Source organism: Heterodontus francisci, chromosome 4 (genome assembly GCF_036365525.1).
Source record: "Heterodontus francisci isolate sHetFra1 chromosome 4, sHetFra1.hap1, whole genome shotgun sequence".
NCBI lineage: Eukaryota > Metazoa > Chordata > Chondrichthyes > Heterodontiformes > Heterodontidae > Heterodontus > Heterodontus francisci.
In genome coordinates this window covers 182479193-182488692 of record NC_090374.1, presented here as the reverse complement: position 1 = coordinate 182488692, position 9500 = coordinate 182479193, and the positions used below count along the sequence as shown (strand labels likewise).

Sequence of the window (9500 nt, the reverse complement as noted above, 5' to 3'; positions counted from 1 at the left end):
GCTAACATGAAGTTTTAATGTTAACACAATTCCCTTAATGTTTGCTTGCATTTTCAATTAAACAATTGTTCACATAATTGGCTTCTCACCAAAATATAATTACTTTTCCTGTCACTTCAAACAGCATCCGCTTATGTATTATGACCAATCAAACCAATCAGATGGGTGACTGCAACAGACCTCCTGCAGTGTATAAAATTCGATCTGTGAACTGTTTTATCGCGCTTTTGTCTCAGTCTCCTTTAATTGCCCCGTCACACAATTTTCTTCTCCCAAACCACTGCACTCCTTAAACCCATTTCTATCTGCATTTGAAGCTATCCTACTGTGCTGGCCTTGAAAAATGGCATGAAAACACTATGCTTGCATAGAAAATAAAAGCAGATAATGCCAGAAACAATCAACAGGTCAGCCTTGATCTGTGGAGAGATAAATAGAGTTAGTAGGGAATTTTAACTTGAAGAGCAAGTGGGGTTTGGTGTGGGGTTAAATGCAACAAGGAGGCAAGTTCTTTGGGAAGCTGGCTCCACCAGCTGACTTCTGCATTTCACTGCAGTGCATTAGACGGCATGCGCACAAACCCCTTCGGAGAGAAGGGTTGTCAATTGACATATGTTAATTGCTCAATTAGAGTGATTTTGACACAGCGTTTGCACATTAACTTTGTGTCCATGGGTTTCCATGACTTTCTGGAATGTGTCAGCAAAAACAAAACAAGAACACATTAGCAATTGAGGGGGCTGAAACCATGCCAGGGAAATATGCCAATAAATACTCAGTACTTCCAGCTGCTTTCCTACCTGCTTGTGTGAAAGGGTTTGCTCATAGTGCTTGTGCTGAGGGCTTATGTTACACACTTTGGAGGTTACTTTACGTACTCGGAGATCTCATCTACACGTTGAAGGTTTGGAAGTCCGATCTGTACTTTGGAGCTTTGATCTGTCAGATCAGCATGGGCACCACTTACGCTGTGTTAGATTTGAGCTCAGATGAGGACCAAGATGACTAGCAGCAGCAGCAGCAGGGACAGCAGCAGCAGAGACAGCAGTGACAGCAGCAGCAGCAGGGACAGCAGCAGCAGCAGCGACAGCAGCAGGGACAGCAGCAGCAGCAGGGACAATGGGAGGGACAGCAGCAGCAGGGACAGCAGCAGCAGCAGCGACAGCAGCAGGGACAGCAGCAGCAGCAGGGACAATGGGAGGGACAGCAGCAGCAGGGACAGCAGTAGCAGAGACAGCAGTAGCAGCAGGGACAATGGGAGGGACAGCAGCAGCAACAGGGACAGCAGCAGCGGAAACAGCAGCGACAGCAGCAGCAGGGACAGCAGCAGCAGGGACAGCAGCAGCAGAGACAGCAGCAGCAGAGACAGCAGTGACAGCAGCAGCAGGGACAGCAGTAGCAGAAACAGCAGCGACAGCAGCAGCAGGGACAGCAGTAGCAGAGACAGCAGCAGCAGCAGGGACAATGGGAGGGACAGCAGCAGCAGGGACAGCAGCAGCAGGGACAGCAGCAGCAGAGACAGCAGCAGCAGGGACAGCAGCAGCAGAGACAGCAGCAGCAGGGACAATGAGAGGGATGGCAGCAGCAGCAGGGACAGCAGCAGCAGAGACAGCAGCAGCCGAGACAGCAGCGACAGCAGCAGGAACAGCAGCAGCCGGGACAGCAGCAGCAGAGACAGCAGTGACAGTAACAGAGACAGCAGCAGCAGCAGAGACACCAGCAGCAGCAGGGACAGCAGCAGCAGAGACAGCAGCGACAGTAGCAGAGACAGCAGCAGCAGCAGGGACAGCAGCAGCAGAGACAGCAGCGACAGCAGCAGGGACAGCAGCAGCAGCAGAGACAACAGCAGCAGCAGGGACAGCAGCAGCAGGGACAGCAGCAGCAGAGACAGCAGCGACAGCAGCAGGGACAGCAGCAGCAGCAGAGACAACAGCAGTAAGGACAGCAGCAGCAGGAACAGCAGCAGGGATAGCAGAAGCAGGGACAACACCAGCAACAGAGACAGCAGCAGCAGCAGCAACAGGGACAGCAAGAGCAGCAGCAGGGACAGCAGCAGCAGCAGCTGGGGAGGTGGTGGTGCTGTGGTATTGTTACTGGACTAGCTATCCAAAGGCCCAGGCTAATGCTCTGGGAATATTGGTTCGAATCCCACGACGGCAGATGGTGAAATTTGAATTCAATTAATAAATCTGGAATTAAAACCTAGTGTAATGGTGACCATGAAACCATTGTCGATTGTTTTAAAAACCCATCTGGTTCACTAATGCCCTTTCGGGGAGGAAATCTGCTGTCCTTACTTGGTCTGGCCAACATGTGACTCCAGACCCACAGCAATGTGGTTGACTCTTAAATGGCCTCTGAAATTCCCTAGCAAGCCACTGGGTCAAAATCCTGGAACTCCCTGCCTAAGGGTGATGATTAGCAGAGTGATGACCATACAAAAATAGAAGGGCATGTTGTGATGAGGACATAAGGAATCTGCAAGGGGATATAGATAGGTTGAGTGAGTGGGCAAAAACTTGGCAGATAGAGTTTAATGTAGGAAAGTGCGAGGTCATGCACTCTGGTAGGAAGAATCAAAAGGCAGACTGTTATTTAAATGGAGAGAGACTCCAAAAAAGTGCAGCACAGAGGGATCTGGGTGTTCTTGTACATGAAACACAATAAGTTAGCATGCAGATGCAGCAAGTAATTAAGAAGGCAAATGAAATTTTGGCCTGTTTTGCTAGGGGGTTGGAGTTTAAAAATAGGGAAGCCTTGTTACAACTGTACAGGGTATTGGTGAGGCCGCACCTGGAGTACTGTGGACAGTTTTGGTCCCCGTATTTAAGAAAGGATATACTAGCATATGAGGCAGTTTAAAAGAGATTCACTAGGCTGATCCCTGGGATGAAGGGGTTGACTTATCAAGAACGGCTAAACAGGTTAGGTCTTTATTCATTAGAGTTTAGAAGAATGAGGGGTGATCTTATTGAAATGTACAAGCTTCTGAGGGGGCTTGAAAGGATAGATGTTGAGAAGATGTTTCCACTAGTGGGGAAATCTCGAACTAGGGGACATAGTGACAGAATAAGGGGACACTCATTTAAAACTGAGATGTGAAGGAATTTCTTCTCTCAGAGGGTAGTGAATGTTTGGAATTCTCTGCCCCAGAGAGTTGTGGAGGATAGAACACTGAAAGTATTTAAAGAGGAGGTTGATAGGTTTTTGAAATATCAGGGAGTTGAGGTCTATGAGGTGCTGTCACGAAAGAGGAGTTGAGGTCTGGGGCAGATCAGCCATGATCTTATTGAGTGGCGGGGCAGGCTTGAGGGGTCGAATGGCCTACTCCTGCTCTTATTTCATATGTTCTTATGCAGCTCACAGAGGACCATTTGCAGCACACAGGGCCTACAGGCACAGGATAAGCTCCCTCAGCAGGTCAGAACACCACACTCTCTGGAAGCTCAGGCCTTAGGTGGTGGCAGACATATGCAGACTGCTGGAACAAGACCTGCTACCAACTGGACCCCATGGCCATGCTTTACTAGTGGCTGTCAAAGTCACCACTACCCCCAACATTGTAGACTTTGGATCCTTCCAGGGATTTGCCAGAGAGTTTACAGAATCTCACAGTTGGAGGCACACAACAACAAGAATAACAACTTGTATTTTTATAGCGCCTTTAATACAATAAAACGTTCCAAGGCACTTACTTCAAAGGAGTGATATCAAAGAAAGTTCGACATAGAGTGACATAGGGAGATATTAGGTCAGATGATCAAAAGCTTCGTCAAGGTGGTATGTTTTAAGGAGTGTTTTAAAGGAGGAGAGAGTGGAGAGGCAGAGAAGTTTAGGGAGGGAATTCCAGAGCTTAGGGCCTTGGCTGCTGAAGGCACGGCTGCCAATGGATGCTCAAGAGGCCAGAATTAGAGGAGTTCAGCTATCTGTGAGGGCTGTGCTAATGGAGATGACAGAGATAGGGAGGTGGGAGGCTATGGAGGGATTTGAACATGTGGATGAAAATTCGAAAATCGAGGCATTGCTGAGCTAATGTAGGTCAGAGCACAGGGGCGATAGTAGGGCTTGGTGCGAGTTAACACAGGGCAGCAGAGTTTTGGATGATCTCAAGTTTATGGAGGGTAGAAGGTGGGAGGCTGAATAGGAGTGTGCTAGAATACTCAAGTCTAGATGTAACAAAGTCACAATTAGGGTTTCAACAGCAAATGAGCTGAGGTAAGACGGAGTCAGGCACTGTTTTGGAAGTGGAAATAGCCAGGTTTTCTGATGGCCTGGCTATGTGGTTGAATATCTCCTTATGTGGCTCAGTGTCAAATTTTGATTGATAATATTCTTGTGAAGTGCTGTTTGCTATGGTTAAAGGTGCTATATAAATGCAAGTTGTTGTTGTACATTGTGAGAACTGGACAGAAGGACCCAGGTTCAAACTCGTGAAAGGTAAATTCAGAGCTGATATCAGGGAATTGTTCTTCATGTTAAATGGTATTCCATGTGATGGACTTCCAGACAGAGTAGTGGAGGAAAGAACCCTGCAATCATTTAAGAATCTATTGGATGCAGCAATGGGGAACTTTAGGGCCTTCTGGGATGGTTGAGTTGAGATAGATTGAATGGCTTTCCTGATCTGTAATTTTCCTGCAATCTTGTGAAATCACCATTTAATACAACACATACTTCATGTTGACTGGAGGCTGGATCAGGCCAAGTTAGGTCTCAGGTCACAGTGTGTGTGGACTTTGACATTGGAGGCTGGCGGACAGAATAGAAGCCATAATGGACACTGGATAGTCCTGTCTGCCTGCCTGACTGTGGGTCCGATAGGTTGAAATTGTTGCCAAGCTGGATTGGCAAGCAGTTGTCAGCTATTAAGAAAGCTCTGTTTCCGTCATCTAAACAGCAGAATTTACTTACCTTTTATACCAGGTCGCTGAGTTAAGTAGTTTATTAGCTATTCGAGAGCTGTGAATTTGACCATAAAGGGCTTTAGTTTAGAGATACAGCACTGAAACAGGCCCTTCGGCCCACCGAGTCTGTGCCGACCATCAACCACCCATTTATACTATTCCTACACTAATTCCATATTCCTACCACATCCCCACCTGTCCCTATATTTCCCTACCACCTACCTATACTAGGGGCAATTGCTAATGGCCAATTTACCTATCAACCTGCAAAGTCTTTGGCATGTGGGAGGAAACCGGAGCACCCGGAGGAAACCCACGCAGACACAGGGAGAACTTGCAAACTCCACACAGGCAGTACCCAGAATTGAACCCGGGTCGCTGGAGCTGTGAGGCTGCGGTGCTAACCACTGCGCCACTGTGCCGCCCCTGATTGACAAGTTTCTGACAGATGAGATTAAGCAGTTTGTACAGCAGGAATAAAATACATAGAAAACCAGGAGCTCTTGCTATTTTAATTGATGGTTACTTAAAACAAAGAGAAAAGAGAGCATTGTATAACATGAACAAATGAGGAAAATATTGCCATTAATCTGAACATTAAACAGATGGCCAATTTGAAATACATCATTTCTCAAACTTTAAACTGTCCCTTTTACATAATGTCGTATTACATTGCTTTAAAGGACATGTACAGAGAGTGGGCGTGATCATCACAAAGGGAAATGACCTCACGTAGCATATGACCATGCCAGTTGTGAGTCATGGATCCAAAGGCAAGGCTGGCCTAGTGAGCTCTCTGTAACATATTTGTAATTTGTAACATCTGTGAGAGTATGAGTTCTCAAATAAAGCAAACCTATCTTGTTCATATCAATTGCTGCGTTGTGATTAGTATATTCGTGCACAGCAAAGGAGCACGACACTTAAGATCTGAGGAACAACTCTTTACATCCATAAAAAAAAATCCATTTATAAGGTATTGGTGCTTTTGCGTGGGTAACCTCTCAACGTGGGTACCAGCGAATAAAATGGAACAGAATTCTACCTTTACCTATTGGCCTAAAAACTATAACAGCAGACACTAAGGCCTGGATTTTACCAGCCCCCCGACGTTGGGGGTCATGGTGGGTGGGGGGGTGGGCTGGAAATTGCCCCTGGGTGAGGACAGCCATGGGCCTCAATGCTGGGAAGGCCCCGCCCCATTTTACCTGCAGTGGCGAGGTCTCGTGGTGGCCCCCCCAACATTTGGCAATGGGACCATCATTGCAGTATGTTAATTTATTAAAACTAAGGAATAATTGCTTACTTCATCGCACCAGACGTCCTGCTCCCATATTACCGTCGGTGGATGGTATTCCCGTGCCGTCTGATCTTCGACCGGAGATCCGATGCGGGATACTGGTGGGGAGGGGAGAGCAGATAAGTATTTCAGTGTGAGGTGGGGCGGGGGGGAGAGGGCAGAAACTTACCTGATTGGTCGAGGGGGTGATGGGAAGGGGTAAAGGTAAAAATTTCTGAATTTTGTGGGGGGGAAAGGTCAGATACTCAAGGTAAGTATTTTGCGGGGGAGAGGGCAGAAATGATATGTAAAGCTATCGGGGGAGGGGGTGGGTGGGAGAGGGGCAAGAAATATTTCTCTAATTACTTTTAACACTTTAATATTAACTGTTCCTTTAAAAATTTAAACTGTCAGTAAGGGCTCTAAGCCCTTTCAAAATGGCGTCAGTGCCTGCGCAGTGGCTCTGGACACCATTGCTGGGGATGGAGTGCCCACCCCCTCCACATCATCGGTGGAGGGGGGTGGGGGGGGAGGGGGCGGTGCGGCGGTCCATCCTGGCCATGTAAATGAGCCGCTGAGCTAAATATTGCGGCAGCTCCGCTGAGTAAACCTCGTGCGTGCGCCCCACCATTTTTGAAGCGTGCCTAAGATTATGATTGAGCCTCGAATAAATTCTTTTTCAAAATCCACGATATCCAATTTTACATCTAGATCACTTGAAATGGCCATATAATTATTTCAATTATGTTTCTCAGAAGCAAACTTTGAAATGTATACTAGTTAAACAAAAGCCCTGGACAATATCCTAGACAGCTCAATGTAAATCCTCTCAGCTCATAAAATATATATTGTTGAATCGTATTGCCACCATATCAGTGCAGCTTGTTTCATGGCTTTTAATTATGGCAGTTTTGTGCTATTGGCTGTTTTATCTATTAATGCAAAGAAATTACAGTTTTTTAATTACATGTGATTCCTTCAAACAGCAGACATACTGAGAAATAGTAAAAGCAAGGTATCGCCCAGATTCCCAATCATCACAGAGATGGGCACCCAGCTGTCATCTGCTTTAGAGATCACAGTCTCATTTTTACAACCAATTAAAGCTGGAACTACCCACGTGATTTTAAAGACTGCTATTAAATAGTTGCACGCGGAGAGAGACAGAAAAAAGATCACGGCTTCGGATGTTGTCCATAGAACACAATTAAATCTTTCTTTTCTCGATCACCATCTCGGCTTCCCTGCTGTTCTTTAATTTAGGAAGTTTGGAACCCGCAAGATAGTGTAGGAGTGTAAGGTTTTTGTTTGAACTTGCTTTATTCTTTAGAGTGATCAGAGGAAAGATCAGCCAAGGCTTTTAAACTTTTGTAACAATTGGTTTTATTAACATTAAAATACATCACGTTTTACAGATGGAGCTTCATACATCCTTAATTAGAAGTAATATCTCAAAATTCAGAGTGGATAATTCTTCCACTTCGGGAGACTGAGGGGTTTAATAATCCATCGACATCCGGTGTGATGTTCTTCTGGACTATCTTGTGGACTGTTTCTCTCTTTCACTTCAGAATATCTGCTTCTTACCATGCTTGCTGCTAAAAACAAGCTTTTCAGTAACTTTCCACTATGTCTTTCCCACGGTTACACAGACTGATGCTAACAGTAGCTGGTGTTTGCAATGGACTATAATCACTAGACTAGCTAACTCATGTTTATTTGTCAGCTATAAGGGTAAACTAATCTCACCAACTTGATATCAATCTTGGACACTGATCTTAATAGCAATTTATAATCAGCAACCCGAGCTAACGCTGAATTACTGTGACATAGATGTATCACCTCTGCTATTAATTTCATCAGTTAATATGCAAGATTTACATAATTAGTGTTTAAAATGTAAATAGAATTAATTGTGATCATATAATGCTATTAAGGAAAAATAGTTCGTGACTCTATTTTCAGGTTCTTTGCTAAGGTGGCAAAAAGGGTACCTTTGCATATCTTAATGTAGAGGTTGATAATGTAAATGTTAATATAATACAAACTGGCAACATAAAGCAGTTCGGTGAATCAAACTAAGGCCTTTGGTACATCCTCGGTGGAATCAGTGAGTTTCATCTGATGCTCTTTGATAAAAATCCCATTCAAGGACGTTACGACAGGAAATGAAGCATCCAGCTCCTCATAAAGTCAACCCAATGTACAGCTCCATGTGGTGTCCCCAATAAACCCAAAACAAGGAGTTGCTTGATTACAGCCGGAGCTTGTTCGTGCATCCTACTGACATGAGAACAGACAGACTACCCACTCAAATACCATGGAATGTGATGCTATGGAAGATGGTCTCATCCGAAACTCAACCAGGAGAAACTCCTCAAGATCTAGTCTCCACCACTGACCTATTGCTTGTGTGACAAGTGCAACTTTGTATCTGAAATGTTGCATTGCTTGATATGTCGTAATGGATTCTGAATGTTTGTGGTGGTTGAATCTCTTTAATTAATGTACATTGATGCACAGTTGAAGAGAACATAAACAGAAGAACAGCAAAGGATAGATTAGTGTAAAAGTGGGAAATCCTGGAAGGCCTGTGAAAAAGGGAGGTGGGTGTAAGAAATCCTTCATAAACGGCAGGATATTGAGAGGGGAAAAGGAAGTGAGAGATCGTGGAGTGCATGTCTACAGGTCCCTGAAGGTGGCAGGACAGGTAGATAAAGTGGTGAAGAAGGCATATGGAATGCTTTCCTTTATTGGCCGAGGTATAGAATACAAAAGCAGGGATGTAATACTGGAACTGTATAAAACACTGGTTAGGCCACAGCTGGAGTATTGTGTACAATTCTGGTCACCACATTACAGGAAGGACATAATTGCTCTGAAGAGAGTACAGAGGAGATTTACAAGAATGTTGCCAGGGCTTGAAAATTGCATCAATGAGGAAAGATTGGATAGGCTAGGGTCGTTTTCCTTAGAACAGAGGAGGCTGAGGGATAACTTAATTGAGGTGTACAAAATTATGAGGGGCCTAGATAGAGTAGACAGGATCTGTTTCCCCTAATGGAGAGGTCAATTATTGGGGGCACAGATTTAAGGTGATTGGTAGATGGATTAGAGGGGACATGAGGAAAAACTTTTCACCCAGAGGGTGGTGGGTGTCTGGAATGCACTGCCTGGATCAGTGGTGGAGGCAGAAACCCTCAACTTATTTACAAGGTACCTGGACCTGCACCTTAAGAGCTGTAACCTGCAAGGCTATGGAACATGTGCTGGAAGGTGGGATTAGAATGAGTGGCTAGATTTTTTATCTGGCGCAA

At 45.2% G+C, this 9500-nt stretch overlaps 1 protein-coding gene across 1 annotated transcript; it reads left to right on the top strand.

The window, feature by feature from the left end:
• Positions 1-1001: 1001 nt before the first annotated feature.
• Positions 1002-2102, top strand: LOC137368850 (dentin sialophosphoprotein-like). The gene has a single exon (XM_068029057.1). It carries the CDS (start codon positions 1002-1004, stop codon positions 2100-2102), a length of 1101 nt encoding a protein of 366 aa, XP_067885158.1.
• The last annotated feature ends 7398 nt before the right edge of the window (positions 2103-9500 follow it).

Excerpts from the sequence above, each read along its gene's own strand:
- LOC137368850 (XM_068029057.1), top strand. The coding sequence starts at position 1,002 with ATGACTAGCAGCAGCAGCAGCAGGGACAGCAGCAGCAGAGACAGCAGT.